The sequence below is a fragment of the Drosophila albomicans genome, chromosome 2R, assembly GCF_009650485.2.
Source record: "Drosophila albomicans strain 15112-1751.03 chromosome 2R, ASM965048v2, whole genome shotgun sequence".
NCBI lineage: Eukaryota > Metazoa > Arthropoda > Insecta > Diptera > Drosophilidae > Drosophila > Drosophila albomicans.
Window position 1 is genome coordinate 30,662,607 of NC_047631.2, and position 15,635 is coordinate 30,678,241.

General features: G+C 38.6%; 7 protein-coding genes across 8 annotated transcripts; all 7 read left to right on the plus strand.

Annotated features, from left to right (window-relative positions):
• Window positions 1-66: 66 nt before the first annotated feature.
• On the plus strand, window positions 67-1,697 carry LOC117574141 (1,5-anhydro-D-fructose reductase-like). The gene is made up of 3 exons (XM_034257816.2): window positions 67-521; window positions 644-824; window positions 885-1,697. Exons 1-3 carry the CDS (start codon window positions 450-452, stop codon window positions 1,619-1,621), a joined length of 990 nt encoding a protein of 329 aa, XP_034113707.1. The 5' UTR covers window positions 67-449; the 3' UTR covers window positions 1,622-1,697.
• Window positions 1,698-2,717: 1,020 nt separating this feature from the next.
• LOC127564974 (aldo-keto reductase family 1 member B1-like) lies at window positions 2,718-4,550 on the plus strand. The gene is made up of 3 exons (XM_034257812.2): window positions 2,718-2,833; window positions 3,530-3,710; window positions 3,770-4,550. Exons 1-3 carry the CDS (start codon window positions 2,762-2,764, stop codon window positions 4,486-4,488), a joined length of 972 nt encoding a protein of 323 aa, XP_034113703.1. The 5' UTR covers window positions 2,718-2,761; the 3' UTR covers window positions 4,489-4,550.
• Window positions 4,551-5,196: 646 nt separating this feature from the next.
• LOC117574138 (aldo-keto reductase family 1 member A1-like) lies at window positions 5,197-6,567 on the plus strand. Its single transcript, XM_034257811.2, has 3 exons — window positions 5,197-5,501; window positions 5,577-5,757; window positions 5,821-6,567. Exons 1-3 carry the CDS (start codon window positions 5,430-5,432, stop codon window positions 6,537-6,539), a joined length of 972 nt encoding a protein of 323 aa, XP_034113702.1. The 5' UTR covers window positions 5,197-5,429; the 3' UTR covers window positions 6,540-6,567.
• Window positions 6,568-7,276: 709 nt separating this feature from the next.
• LOC127564975 (1,5-anhydro-D-fructose reductase-like) lies at window positions 7,277-8,812 on the plus strand. Its single transcript, XM_034257805.2, has 3 exons — window positions 7,277-7,630; window positions 7,693-7,873; window positions 7,937-8,812. Exons 1-3 carry the CDS (start codon window positions 7,556-7,558, stop codon window positions 8,671-8,673), a joined length of 993 nt encoding a protein of 330 aa, XP_034113696.1. The 5' UTR covers window positions 7,277-7,555; the 3' UTR covers window positions 8,674-8,812.
• An 822-nt stretch (window positions 8,813-9,634) lies between these two features.
• LOC117574142 (aldo-keto reductase family 1 member B7-like) lies at window positions 9,635-10,883 on the plus strand. The gene is made up of 4 exons (XM_034257818.2): window positions 9,635-9,740; window positions 9,807-9,975; window positions 10,039-10,726; window positions 10,789-10,883. Exons 1-4 carry the CDS (start codon window positions 9,666-9,668, stop codon window positions 10,835-10,837), a joined length of 981 nt encoding a protein of 326 aa, XP_034113709.1. The 5' UTR covers window positions 9,635-9,665; the 3' UTR covers window positions 10,838-10,883.
• Window positions 10,884-11,658: 775 nt separating this feature from the next.
• Window positions 11,659-13,335, plus strand: LOC117574136 (aldo-keto reductase family 1 member A1-like). 2 transcript variants are annotated; one of them, XM_034257802.2, is made up of 5 exons: window positions 11,659-11,735; window positions 12,102-12,221; window positions 12,278-12,458; window positions 12,522-13,209; window positions 13,272-13,335. In XM_034257802.2, the coding sequence occupies exons 2-5, from the start codon at window positions 12,147-12,149 to the stop codon at window positions 13,318-13,320; spliced, it is 993 nt and encodes a 330-aa protein (XP_034113693.1). In that variant the 5' UTR covers window positions 11,659-11,735; window positions 12,102-12,146; the 3' UTR covers window positions 13,321-13,335. The 2 variants fall into 2 exon arrangements, with proteins under 2 accessions (XP_034113693.1, XP_034113692.1); XM_034257801.2 differs by lacking the exon at window positions 11,659-11,735 and having other exon boundaries at window positions 12,008-12,221.
• Window positions 13,336-13,837: 502 nt separating this feature from the next.
• Window positions 13,838-15,578, plus strand: LOC117574139 (aldo-keto reductase family 1 member A1-like). Its single transcript, XM_034257814.2, has 4 exons — window positions 13,838-14,078; window positions 14,465-14,645; window positions 14,710-15,397; window positions 15,456-15,578. Exons 1-4 carry the CDS (start codon window positions 14,007-14,009, stop codon window positions 15,502-15,504), a joined length of 990 nt encoding a protein of 329 aa, XP_034113705.1. The 5' UTR covers window positions 13,838-14,006; the 3' UTR covers window positions 15,505-15,578.
• The last annotated feature ends 57 nt before the right edge of the window (window positions 15,579-15,635 follow it).

Sequence of the window (15,635 nt, forward strand, 5' to 3'; positions counted from 1 at the left end):
TGTGTCTTGGGTGTTTTTAAAAGTTAACAGAAATCACATTTAATGCGGTAAAGAATTGCTAAAATAATTACATAATTTAAAACTTCATAATCTGTCGCATGTATGATGCAATATTGTACGACAATGTCTTCAGAACCTACTTAAAAGATTTAACCATAAGTGGGAGATATAACAATCACAAGACCGGTGTATATATCCGCCAAGTTATCAATTTTTGGGTTATTCCATTACCAGAGCTCACTGCGAACGGTTGAATTTAATTCGAGAATTTTCGTATTCCAAAATATGGTAAAAATAAAAGCTCAAACAACATAATAACGATAAGCTGGTGAAAAGCTTCGGCACTATATAACGGCGACCAATTCGAACCTACGAATTATTCAGCTAGAAACGCTCGCAAGAACGTTTGGTCCTTCAACCATAAACAAAATTTCTAAATACTTGTGAAAATGGCAAGCAATCAATTCTTGACTCTTAACAGCGGCCATAAAATGCCCATCATTGGCCTTGGTACCTGGCAGGTAATAATGACAATCAGAAAATTCATTTTCCGCATTGATAACGATGACAAGCAGAAAATAACTTCTTTTTTGATAACGATAACAAGAAAATCGATTTCTAATCACGTCATCTTCGTCACCAGGCATCTGATGAAGAAGTCGAAGCCGCAATCGATGTCGCTCTTGAGGCGGGCTACAGACATATCGATACGGCGCCAATCTACCGCAATGAGAAGGCCATTGGGCGAGTCCTTAAACGTTGGCTGGATGCCGGCAAAGTGAAGCGTGAGGAGCTCTTCATTGTGACCAAACTGCCACCTACAGGTAATCTAATCTTGCTTTGATTATAAACAATCTCCACTAAGCCTGCTCTTCTTTCCACAGCCAATCGCGCAAGTGATGTGGCCGCAACTATTAAGAAATCGCTGGCTGATCTGCAGCTGGACTACGTGGACATCTACCTCATTCACACCCCCATCTCAGTTTTGACCAATGAAGATGGCACCATCAAGTTAGATTCGGAAGGAATAATGGAACCTGATTTAACATCTGATATTACCACCACATGGACAGAAATGGAGAAAGTGGTGGCCAATGGCCAGGCCAAGTCCATTGGTGTTTCAAACTTTGACCAGGAGCAGTTAGAGCGAGTGCTCAAGATCGCCAAGATTCGTCCAGCTACCAATCAGTTCGAGCACCATGTCTACCTGCAACAACGTGACCTCGTTGACTTCTGCAAAGCGCAGGGCATCGTCGTCACAGCTTATTCCCCTCTTGGTTCCAAGGGTATTGCCAAATACAACGCTGTCGTAGGGTTGGTGCGTGATTTGCCCGATCTGATGGACATTCCCGACGTCAAACAGATTGCTGCTGCTCATGGCAAGACCCCAGCTCAAGTGCTTCTCCGCTGGATCATTGACCGCGACATCGTCGTCATCCCTAAAAGCACAAATCCAGAGCGCTTGAAGCAGAACCTTGATGTGTTTGACTTTAAGCTAACGGCTGAGGAATCTGCCAAGCTCTCCAAGCTTGATCAGAACTTCCGCGTCTGTGATTTTTCTTTGCTCCGTGGTTGCGAGCGTCATCCTGAGTTCAGGTTCAAGAACCAATACACTAAGTAAACGGCTTTTAACTTGTTAGTCATTCTTATTTATTCAAAATAAAACATTCGCTTTTATATAGACTGATGCCCGTTTTGTTTTTATTTACCTATTTAATCTTTGTTTGTAGTTCAAACTAAAGATAAAGAGAAAAGCAATAGTCATTGATACTTAGACTTTTGAGTGATTGCATTATGATGATTTGTGACTTTGTATAAGGTGATAACACTTAAAGCACATTATTTACAAACAAAAATATTATTTATTACAGGTGTTCAAATTGACAAGTTACTTACTTACGAAAAAATACATTTTTTTCAATGTAGTTTATATATTTATATTTCTCAGCTTATCTTATATAGAATGAAGCAAATTTGTTGATGTGGGAAACTTCATAATTGTTGACATTTATTGTGACGATGGGTTCTTATGAGATAGAGAGATGTTTTTTAACACTCCACACTATCTTAAGATTTTAGATTTAAGAATTTATGAAAATTACAATTAGTGTTCCTTGAAATAATTAAGTAAATATTTTTATAATGGATTTTATTTTAAATATGCCAGTTTCCCTTGGCCCTTTACCAGCGAACTACAAAGCAGGCTCTACATGCCAAAAATTTTAAACAAGCCGCCAACTACCTCGATAACTGATCCCACCTACAATCGATTATTAGCATCGTTGCGTACCCAAACCCGTGCATTCCCGGCATCGTTTAATACTTATTTAAAATGTTTTTTATTTATTGTAAAATGGGTATAAATAAATAAAAACTGATTTTATTTTTATTCTTAGAAAAAAATATGCAAGTATCTTTTAATTACATAAACATCTGAGTGTGGAAGAGGACTGCTAAGTACCTTTTCAGTACATACATATGTATGTATGTATGTCAGACACTTTATAAATAAAGCGGTAGGTCTAACCTTTCCATCATTTGTGTGGACGGGCTCGCTGAGAACTGTTCAATTTAGTTCTAGAAGTTTCTGATTCCAAAATATGATGAAAATAAAAAGACAAGATAATAATATAAAGCTTTCTAAAAGCTTTTACACTATAAAAAGACGAGCAAGTCGCATTTAAGAATTATTCCATTAAAAACGCTCATTGAGGACGTTCGGTTTCCTTATCATAAAGTAAATTTCTAAAAACCTGTGAAAATGGCAAGCAATCAGTTTTTGACACTTAACAGTGGCCACAAAATGCCAATCATTGGCCTAGGCACTTGGAATGTAAGAAAAACAAATGAAACAAGTAAGAAAGCTACAGTCGAGTGTGCTCGGCTGTGAGATACCCGCTACCCATTTTGAATAAAAGCAAAATAATGCGGTATTATTTTCAAAATATACCATAGACGGCACAATATACCAGATTGTCAGCCAAAGCAACTAAGACCCCTCGTAAGTAGGCGTTTTTGCCCATACAAAAGTATTTCTTTAATAACTTCGCCAATTTTAATCTGATCGCAACCAAATTTTCAGGAATCATAACTACTATAGTTATTATTGTATATACCCAAATTCCCAGCTCTAGCTTTAAAATAACATTTGTTTATCGATTTTTTTGATTTGGGGGGGCGGAAGTGGGCGTGGCAAAAATTTGAAACAAACTTGATCTGCGTGCAAACATAACAAATGCTGTCGAAAATTATAGCTCTATCTCTTATAGTCTCTGAGATCCAGTGTTTCACACGGACAGACAGACAGACACACAGACAGACATGGCTAGATCGTCTCGGCTGTTGATGCTGATCAAGAATATATATACTTCATAGGGTCGGAGATGCCTCCTTCTACCTGTTACATACATTTCCTGCCGGCACAAAGTTATAATACGTAGAAGGGTACCTATGGGTAGCGGGTATAAAAACTATTCCGCATTATCATTGCCAACAAGAAAACAGATTTTTAATGATCTCCTCTTTACAGGCATCTGACCAAGAAGTTGAGGCCTCAATCGACGCCGCTCTTGAGGTGGGCTACAGACATATTGATACGGCTCCTGTCTACCGCAATGAGAAGGCCATTGGGCGAGTCCTTAAACGTTGGCTGGATGCCGGCAAGGTGAAACGTGAAGAGCTTTTTATTGTGACCAAGCTACCAACATTTGGTAAAATAATCTTGCCTCGATTTTAAGAAATCTTTGCTAACCGGCACTGCTTTTTACAGCCAATCGCGCAAGTGATGTGGAAGCCACTATTAAGAAATCGCTAGCCGATCTGCAGTTGGATTATGTGGATATCTACCTCATTCACTCACCCGTGTCCTCTGTGGCTAATGCAGATGGCAGCCTCAAGCTTGATGCTGATGGTTTAATGGTACCAGATTTAGAAGCCGATATTACCACCACCTGGACTGCAATGGAGAAACTTGTTTCCAGTGGACTGGCCAAGTCTGTTGGCGTTTCCAACTTTGACCAGGAGCAGCTGGAGCGCGTACTCAAGGTTGCCAAGATTCCTCCAGCAACCAATCAGATCGAGCATCATGTCTACCTGCAACAACGCGACCTTGTTGACTTCTGCAAAGCGAAGGGCATCGTCATCACAGCTTATTCTCCTCTAGGATCCAACGGACGCAATAAGGTCTATGCTTCCGCTGGTATAAACCGTGAACTTCCCAATCTGTTTGACATACCCGAAGTGAAGGAAATTGCTACTGCTCATGGCAAGACCCCAGCTCAAGTCCTCCTCCGTTGGATCGTTGACAATGGCATTGTTATTATTCCCAAGAGTTTGAATCGCGAACGTTTGAAGCAGAACCTTAATGTGTTCGATTTTAAGCTGACAACCGAAGAGGTAGCGAAGCTCTCAGCACTCGACCAGAACTTCCGCATTTGTGATTGGTGTTTGCTCCCCGGTGCCCAGCGTCATCCCGAGTACAAATTCTAAAACGAATTTACAAAGAAAACTACACACAACATGTTATTCATCCATATTAATTAAAAAAAATAAATAAATAAACATATTCATATCAAAAGATTTCTTTTTTTTTATTACACTTATGTATTTTATGTTATGAATTTTGTTAATATTTATAGTTCAAACTAAAACTACAGAGGAAATAGACAGTAACAGAACTTTGGGTTACTTTTGTTTATTTTCCATACTAAAATACTTTTGTAAATAAACTATAAAATGCTTATACTAGCAATATTGTCTACAGAAGTTATTAAAAAAAATCTTAGATTCTTCACTTGACCTTCAGAACACAGCAGATTAATCGAAAAATAATGCAAGCAACTGCAATTCAACCTCCACAAAGGAATTTGAGCAACCGCCACTTACTATACATGCATCGATAACTGATCACAGCTGTAATCGATTATTAACATCGTTGCGTACCCAAAGCCGTGCACAATGCGCGGCATCGTTAAATACTTATTTTAAATGTTTTTTATTTATTGTAAAGTTGGTAAAAAATAAACAAAAACTGAACTTATTTTTGTTCTTAGAAAAAAGTGTGCGAGTGTACTGCTAAGTATCTTTTAATTACATATGTATGCGAGTGTGGAAATGTACTTCTAAGTACCTTTTCAGTACATACATATGTATGTATGTTAGACACTCTATAAATAAAGCGGTAGCTCTAACCTTTTCATCATTTGTGTGGACGTGCTCGCTGAGAACTGTTCAATTTAATTCTAGAAGTTTCTGATTCCAAAATATGATGAAAATAAAAAGCTCAAACAACATAATAATATAAAGCTTTCGAAAAGCTTTCACACTATATAAAGACGAGCAAGTCACATTAAAGAATTATTCCACTAAAAACGCTCACTGAGGAAGTTCGGTTCCCTTATCTTAAATTAAATTTCTAAATACTTGTGAAAATGGCAAGCAATCAGTTTTTGATACTTAACAGTGGCCACAAAATGCCCATCATTGGCCTAGGCACTTGGAATGTAAGAAAAACAAAAACTATTCCGCATTAGCATTGCCAACAAGAAAACAGATTTTTAATGATGTCATATTTACAGGCATCTGACGCCGAAGTAGAGGCCGCAATCGACGCCGCTCTAGAGGCGGGCTACAGACATATTGATACGGCTCCTGTCTACCTCAATGAGAAGGCTATTGGTCGAGCCCTAAAACGTTGGCTGGATTCCGGCAAGGTGAAGCGTGAAGAGCTCTTCATTGTGACCAAGCTGCCAACCTCTGGTAAAATAATCTTGCCTCTTGTCCTTTTAAGAAATTTCCGCTAACCTGCACTGCTTTTTACAGCCAATCGCGCAAGTGATGTGGAAGCCACTATTAAGAAATCGCTAGCCGATCTGCAGTTGGATTATGTGGATATCTACCTCATTCACTCACCCGTGTCCGCTGAGGCCAATGCAGATGGCAGCCTCAAGTTTGGTGCCGACGGTTTAATGGTCCCTGATTTGGCAGCCGATATTACCACCACCTGGACTGCAATGGAGAAACTCGTGCCCAGTGGACTGGCCAAGTCTGTTGGCGTTTCCAACTTTGACCAGGAGCAGCTGGAACGCGTGCTCAAGGTCGCCAAGATTCCCCCAGCTACCAATCAGATCGAACATCATGTCTACCTGCAACAACGCGACCTCGTTGACTTCTGCAAGGCGAAAGGCATCGTCATCACAGCTTATTCTCCTCTAGGATCCAAGGGGCTCATTAAGGTCAATGCTTCCGCTGGTATAAACCGTGAACTTCCCGATCTGTTTGACATACCCGAAGTGAAGGAAATTGCTGCTGCTCATGGCAAGACCCCAGCTCAAGTGCTTCTCCGTTGGATCGTTGACAATGGCATTGTTATTATTCCTAAGAGTTCAAATCTCGAACGTTTGAAGCAGAACCTTAATGTGTTCGATTTTAAGCTGACGGCGGAAGAGATAGCGAAGCTCTCAGCACTCGACCAGAACTTCCGCATTTGTGATTGGTCCTTGCTCCCCGGTGTCCAGCGTCATCCCGAGTACAAATTCTAAAACGAATTTATAAAATTTAAACTACGCACAACATGTTATTCATCCATATTAATTTTAAAAAAATAAATGAACGTATTCACATCAAAAGATTTCTTTGTCTTATTAGACTCGATTTACGTATTTTGTTAATATAGTTCAAACTAAAGCTACAGAGACAATGGACAGATACAGATCTTTATTTTTCATACACAAATAAACTATGAAATTCTTATACATACTAACAATATTGTCTACATTAGTTAGAAAAATTCTTAGATCCTTCACTTAAAAATGGAGTAAAGTGTCTACTAAGCTTTTAGGTAGACTTTCCATACTTCATTTTGTACACGTACAATTTGAACGATTGACGTTTTTAAATTGACCTTCAGACCACAGCAGATTAATCGAAAAATAATGCAACCAACTGCAATTCAACCTCCACAAAGGAATTTGAGCAACCGCCACTTACTATACATGCATCGATAACTGATCACAGCTGTAATCGATTATTGACGACGTTGCGTATACGCTCCGTATACAGAGTGCAGCATCGTTGAATATTTCTTTAAAATTGTGTTTATATTTGAAAAAAAAATAAAAAATAAAAATCTAATTAAAAAGTATTCATTACTTTTGCTAAAAAATTCCAAGTTAACAAGTATATTAAAAATGTTTAATAAAAAAATATGCTGTTAAGTATCTTACAATAACAAACATATGTATGTATGTGTGTTACAGACTATATAAATAAAGCAGTGGCTCTTCCCTTTCCGTCATTTGACTAGAAGCTGTCGACGCGAATGGTTCGAGTAACTTCTAATTTCTAAACATTGTGAAATTGCGAGCATATAAAATCTTAAGCACCAAAAAGCTTAGGAAAATTTCACTGCAATTGCCGGCGATGTTGTTCCTTTGAAAAAGCTTTCAGCCCTATATATTTATCAGCGAATCTGTTGTCTAGAATCATTCCTGTAGGAACACTCATTGAGAACGTTTGACTCTTTGCTTGAATAAATAAAATTCTAAATATTCTTAAAATGGCACCAAACATTCCATTCTTGACTCTCAACGACGGCAATAAAATGCCAGTGATTGGCATTGGCACCTGGCAGGTAATCTTTACAAATAATAACAATAAACCCTGTCCTGATTATTAATCATATCATATGACCAGGCTTCTGACGAGGAAGTTGAAACTGCAATCGACGCAGCTCTTGAAGCGGGCTACAGACACATTGACACAGCTCCAAGATACCGTAATGAGAAGGCGATTGGACGTGTTCTTAGACGATGGTTGGACTCTGGAAAAGTGAAACGTGAGGAGCTCTTCATTGTGACCAAGTTGCCACTTAATGGTGAGCTCATCTCTTCAAGTGTTCCTTTAAAGTGCCCTCAATAAAATTGCTAATTTTCCACAGCCAACGCTCCCAGTGACGTTGAACCAATCATTAAGAAATCGCTGGCCGATCTGCAGCTGGACTATGTGGACATGTTTCTCATACACTCGCCCTTCACTTTAATCGCCAGTGAGGACGGTGGAGTTAAGAAGGATGAGCAAGGACTAATGATTCCTGATTTGAGAACAAATCATGCCGCTACTTGGGTTGAAATGGAGAAGTTGGTTCCTAATGGACTGGCCAGGTCCATTGGAATCTCTAACTTTGACCAGGAGCAAGTTGGACGTCTTTTGAAGACCGCCAAGATTCGTCCAGCCACCAATCAGATCGAACACCACGTTTATCTCCAACAGAGAGAACTAGTCGACTTCTGCAAGGCTGAAGGAGTCGCCATCACTGCCTATTCTCCCCTAGGATCCAAGGGTCTCGCAAAGTTGAATGCTAGCGTTGGCATAGCTCGTGATTTGCCCGATCTTATGGACATACCTGTTGTGAAAGAGATTGCTGCTGCTCATGGCAAGACTCCAGCTCAAGTGCTTCTTCGTTGGGTCATTGATACTGGTGTTATAGCTATTCCTAAGAGCTCGAGTCCAGAGCGTTTGAGGCAAAACTTTGACATTTTTGACTTTAAACTGACGGAAGAGGAAATAGCTAAGCTCTTAAAACTGGATCAAAACTTCCGCATCTGTGACATGGCTTTGCTTCGTGGGGTCGAACGTCATCCCGAGTTTAGATTCAAGAACGAATTTACACAGTAAACTGAATTTTACATATTAAGCGCCAGTATTTCTTCAAAATAAAATGACTTTTACTTTACCGATTTTGTGTTTTTTGATAGATTTTATAACTCTGTTTAAAATTGGTAATTCACAGTTCGAGTTTTCGCATTATCTTTAAATTTACGGAGTAACAAAATCAAATATTTTATTTGCCAAAGTAATAAAAATGTAGAAGGTTATACTAGTAATAAAAATGAACAAAAATATCAAATAAATATAAGTAGCAATAATTGAATAAATGCTTGCTTGAAAATAATGTAATGTGTCTTTAATTATGAGAGAAACTGGTTAGAAATACATAATTTCCAATAAGTGTTATGTATTTTGTAATTTTTATCATTAAAATTTTTCAAATATTATAAAATTGTATAAAAAAAATGATGTAACAATTACCAGCATAACAACTCTATTCAAATTAGTTTAAAAAAATGGCGTAACGTTTTTTTTTTTCGATAACTGATCGAAGCTGTAAACGATTACAGGCGATATTGCTTAACAGCCCAGTGCACAATGCGCGCCATTGATTAATTTTAGTACTTTTAATTAATGTCTATAACTGTAAAAAATTGTAAAATAAAATACCTATATTTTTAGATCAACTAAAGCTAATAAATATATTTTAAAATGAGTTATAAAAATCATTTTATTCTTAGTAGCTGCTACTAAAAATTTTTTTACAACAGAAGAGCCTATGAAAACACCTCCCCGAAGCAAAACATTTACCCTATTCATCAGTTCAGCAAAAGCTGTCCATGAGAGCGGATGTTTCCTTCTGCTGGCTTCGAGTAACTTCTATCTATCATTGTGAAATGGCGAGCATTCAAATCCTAAAGCTTTCAACAGATATTATCAACAATGTTTACCATTTCAAAAAGCTTTTCGCGCTATATATAAAGCGGAAAAAGTGTGGTATAGATTCATTCTAGTGGAACCATTCATTACGAACATATGAAAATCTAAATATTGTTAATATGGCACAAAACACTCAACTCTTGACACTCAACAATGGCCACAAAATGCCCATGATTGGCCTAGGCACTTTGCAGGTAATCCTCAAAAGTAACTACAGCAAAAAAGAGAGGGTCCTGATTATTAATCATATAAATACGTAGGCTTCTGATGAGGCACTCGAAGCAGCTCTTGAGGCGGGCTACAGACACATTGATACAGCTCCTAGATACGGCAACGAGAAGGCGATTGGACAAGTCCTTAAACGTTGGTTGGATTCCGGCAAAGTGAAGCGTGAGGAGCTCTTCATTGTGACCAAGTTGCCACTTACTGGTAAGCTCATCTCTTCAAGTGTCCTTTTAAAGAATCCTCAATAAAATAGTTAATTTTCCACAGCGAACGCTCCCAGTGATGTTCTTCCCATCATTAAGAAATCGCTAGCCGATCTACAATTGGACTATGTGGACATGTTTCTCATCCACATGCCCTTTACTCTAATGGCCAACGAGGATGGAAGTATTAAGAAGGATGAGCAAGGACTAATGATTCCTGATTTGAGAACAAATCATGCCGCCACCTGGGTCGAAATGGAGAAGTTGGTTGCTAAAGGTCTGGCCAAGTCCATTGGCGTCTCCAACTTTGACCAAGAGCAAGTTGGGCGTCTTTTGAAGACCGCAAAGATTCGTCCAGCTACCAATCAGATCGAACATCATGTATACCTCCAACAAAGAGAACTGGTTGACTTCTGCAAAGCTGAGGGCATCGCAATCACAGCCTATGCTCCTCTAGGATCCAGGGGTCTCGCGAAATTCACTGCGAGCCTTGGCTTACCACGTGAACTCCCTGATCTTATGGATGTTCCCGAAGTAACAGAGATTGCTGCTGCTCATCGGAAGACAGCAGCTCAAGTACTTCTGCGTTGGATCGTTGACAATGGTATTATAGCTATTCCAAAGAGCGCAAATCCAGAGCGTTTAAGACAAAACCTTGACATCTTTGACTTTAAACTGACGGATGAAGAAATAGCCAAGCTCGTAAAACTCGATGAAAACTTCCGTATCTTTGACTGTGCCTGGATCCACGGGTAAGTTTAAAAAAACATTTCTGATAAAATCTTTCTATTCCACAATCTATTTTAACTTGCAGTGCCGAGAGCCATCCCGAGTTCAGGTTCAAAAACAAGTTCACAAACTAAAGCAGTTATTTTTACTATGTTGTTTTCTTAATAAAATTTCCTAATATACCCCACAAAATTACATAGTTATTATAGAAACGTTTGTGAAATAAAATAAAGTATTATATACAAAATAAAACAAAAAACTTTTATTTATATTATTCATGTGACTGCGTTATCTAGATTCTACTGTTGCATACACAAATACATTCATAAGAATGAAATTCAAGACATCTGCAATTACATTGATAATATGTATGAAAGTTAACTTCACAGAGTAACCTGCAATAACAACAATACTTATTGGCAGAAATTAATAAAAAAAATATAGATAGATATAGCTGTGCTTGCCCATACAAAATAATATATAAAAAGTTACAACTTTATAGTTGTCAGCAAAACTATTTTTCATTCCGTCCAGCAAAAGCATTCTTGTTTTCTTGAAGATTGAATTAAACATATGTTTTGAAAAATATTTTTTGGCTTGAGGCAATTGTTGATATTGTGTAATTTAAAATCAATGCTTCAGCGCGAAAACATGCGAAAAGTTCGTTCGATAATATCGTTCTTATCGTCAACGGTAAAATCGATTGATTTGGGCGCTGTTATCAAATGCATATCAAAATATTTGGTAATGCTGCAGATCTAAATTAAGTGCTTCACTTAAGTATAAATTAATATGTCATCATTATTGTTTTTAATATAATTTAAACGCAATATAAATACTGCACTAACATCGAACCGGTACTAGTATCGATAACGTCTTACAGCTGTAATCGATATTTGATGAACAACCCTGTCGGCACTGCGCAACAACTCTGTGATCAATTCGCGGTATGTTCGCTGATATGACTTTTAATTTGCGTCTTACTTTTTCTTTAAAGTTGACAGAGAATAAATTGATTGATTTGAAGTAAAAGTAAATAATTAAAAGCACGTGTGAAGCATTTTTGTTTATGAAATTTCGCAAGTAAATTGTGAAAATGTTGTGAAATAAATTACATTTTATATTCTCGAGTGTGCCTAGTAACTGTTACTAACAAACTTTTAAAAACACAAATGGGAGACTATCGATACTAATAACATAACTAGATCATCCTATCCCCCCTGATCACATCAGTTCAGCAATAGCGTTCGACGAGAACGGTTGTCTGCTTGAATTTGCTTTGAGTAACTTCTAATTAACATTGCGAAATTGATAATTACTTGTCAATTGTCACCGCATTTAAAAAGCTTTTTGACACTATATAATTACCGGTGAATTTGTTATCTATATTCATTTCAGTAGAAGCACTCATTATAAACGTTTGACATTGTAAATATTGTTAAAATGGCACAAAACACTCAGCTCTTGACTCTCAACAATGGCCACAAAATGCCCATGATCGGTATTGGCACCTGGCAGGTAATTCTAAGCAACAAAATAAACGAGTTCCAATTATTAATCATATAAATACGTAGGCTTCTGATGCGGAAATCGAAGTTGCAATCGAAGCAGCTCTTGAAGCGGGCTACAGACACATTGACACAGCTTCTAGATATGGCAACGAGAAGGCGATTGGACAAGTCCTTAAACGTTGGTTGGATTCCGGCAAAGTGAAGCGTGAGGAACTCTTCATTGTGACCAAGCTCCCACTTAATGGTAAGCTCATATCTTCAAGTGTTCCTTTAAAGTATCCTCAATAAAATACCTAAATTTCCACAGCCAACGCTCCCAGTGACGTTGAACCCATCATTAGGAAATCGCTGGCCGATCTGCAACTGGACTATGTGGACATGTTTCTCATCCACACGCCCTTTACCCTTATGGCCAGTGAGGATGGTGGCGTCAAAAGGGATGAGCAAGGCCTAGCGATACCTGACTTAAGAACAAATCATGCCGCCACCTGGATCGAAATGGAGAAGTTGGTAGCGAATGGTCTGGCCAAGTCCATTGGCGTCTCCAACTTTGACCAGGAGCAAGTTGCGCGTCTTTTGAAGACCGCCAAGATTCGTCCAGCCACCAATCAGATCGAGCACCACGTCTACCTCCAACAAAAAGAACTGGTTGACTTCTGCAAAGCTGAGGGCATCGCAATCACAGCCTATGCTCCTTTAGGATCCAAGGGTCTTGCTAAGTTTAATGCCGGTTTTGGCATAGTGCGTGAACTCCCTGATCTTATGGATGTTCCTGAAATAAAAGAGATTGCAGCCGCTTATGGAAAGACACCAGCTCAAGTGCTTCTCCGTTGGATAGTCGACACAGGCGTTATAGCTATTCCTAAGAGCACGAATCCCGAACGTTTGAAACAAAACCTTGATATTTTTGACTTTAAACTGACGGATGAGGAAGTCGCCAAGCTCGTAAAATTGGATCAGAACTTCCGCATCTTTAACTTTGCCTCGCACCACGGGTAAGCTGAAAAAGTATTTCTAATGGAAATGTTTCTAATCCATAATCTATTTTAATTTCCAGTGCCGAACGCCATCCAGAGTTCAGGTTCAAAAATGAGTTCACTAACTAAGTGTTAAGTGTGGATGACTTTATAATATAATGGAAGAATGAAAAGTATTTGAATTAATTTATAGAGCTTGTTATACATATGTACATATGTCAAATTTTCTTAGTATACTGCCCATACTATCAAATATTTAAGTTTATACAGAAAAAACATTTTATGTAAAATAAAAATAAAAGATTATCATATCATACTCGTTATCTATATTTACCGTTTGCTGCAGCTTAAGATAAAACAGCGAAACAACATACACAACGTATAATCATTCAAAGCGAAACAACAGCAACTTGCGTCGATAACAGCTGTTATCGATTGCATGAGGCTTAACAGAGCAGTAAACATTGCAATGAATTTACATACATACATATGTATATATGAAGTGCTTCGAAGTTGACAGAAATTAATCAAAAATATAGAATATTGTTAATTTTGAAATATTTATCAGACTTTTAATTCTGTCATTAATATTCTGTAGCTTAAACATTTGTTTAGCTTTCACTCATAAACAAACAGCTGTACCGCTCAAAAATAAGCTTTTACGAAAGCTTTAGAACTAGTTGCCGGCAAGCAGCTGCCCTTTTTGTTCATTCCAGCAAAAGCGTTCACCGAGAGCAGTCGTCGTTTGGTTTGCTGTGCTTTTTTCTCGAAAACTGAATTCAACAAGTGATTTGTAATTTTTAAACATTGTTAAAATGGCAAGCGTAGAATTCAAGACTTTGAACAATGGCGAGAAAATGCCCTTCATTGGCATTGGCACTTGGCAGGTAATCAACAACTTTCAATCATTCAATTTATTAATAACTTTGTCAGCATAAAAAACTAAGTATGATATGCTCAGTTAAAACTATGTTTATATATAAAGAAATGTATGTATGCGTAGTATATGTATGTGGGTACAAGAACAAAAGTGTCGCGTCATTTGTTTGGAGTATAGAGTGAAAAGGGAATTGGGAATTGAAATGGGAACGAGAATGCATTGGACCGGTTCTCAAAAAGTGGGTAAACAAATCAACAATCTCTGCACAGTGGGTCGACTTTCTCTTAGCATAGACAAATGTTGCCATTGTGTAATTCAAGATGACAACAAGAGACGTGATTGTTTCGGATGTTGTTGTTAATCATATCAATAAACCGCAATCTCATTCATCAGGCATCCGATGAGGAAATCGAAACCGCAATCGATGCAGCACTTGAAGCTGGCTACAGACACATTGATACGGCGCCAGTCTACGGCAACGAGCAGGCAATTGGACGTGTGCTCAAGCGTTGGCTGGACGCCGGCAAGGTGAAGCGTGAGGAGCTCTTCATTGTGACAAAACTGCCACCTGTTGGTAAGTCGATACTCCCATTGACTTGAAGAGTATTATTATAAATCTTTTCAAACACTTTTCACAGCGAACGGACCCAGTGACGTTGAACCCACCATCAAGAAATCGCTGGCTGATCTGCAGCTGAGTTATGTGGACTTGTATCTCATTCACACGCCCTTCTCCTTGTACACCAACGAGGACGGTAGCTTCAAGCTGGACGAGGAAGGTCTTATGACGCCTGATTTGAGAACAAATCATGCCGCCACCTGGGTCGAAATGGAGAAGTTGGTTGCTGAAGGTCTGGCCAAGTCTATCGGCATCTCCAACTTTGATAAGGAGCAAGTTGGACGTCTTTTGAAGACCGCCAAAATTCGTCCAGCTACCAATCAGATCGAGCACCACGTCTACCTCCAACAAAGGGAACTGGTTGACTTCTGCAATGCGGAGGGCATCGCTATTACTGCTTATTCTCCCCTAGGATCCAGGGGTATTGCTGCCTTCAACGCTGCCGCTGGATTGGTGCGTGATTTGCCTGATTTGATTGAAATCCCCGTGGTCAAGGAGATTGCAGCTGCCCATGGAAAGTCACCAGCTCAAGTGCTTCTCCGTTGGATCATTGATACGGGCGTTATAGCTATTCCTAAGAGCACGAATGCTGGACGTTTAAGGGAGAACCTCAACGTCTTTGATTTTAAGCTAACAGACGCAGAGGTGGCTAAACTTTTGGCTCTTGATCAGGATTTGCGCGTCTGCGACTTTGCTTTCTTCCATGGGTTAGTTTCTAATGCATTTCGTAAGGAACTCCGCTAATCTTAATTCTCTTTTTTTCAGTGTCGAGCGCCATCCCGAGTTCAGATTCAAGAACCAATATACCAAATAAGCTAAATTAAAGATAATGTTTTGACCAACCATTTTTATACAATAAAAGAAAAAAGAATGACATACAAATTTTAACTGGTTTTTTCTGCTTTAAGATTTTGTGAGTTCAACAGGTTTTCCACACGCTTTTCC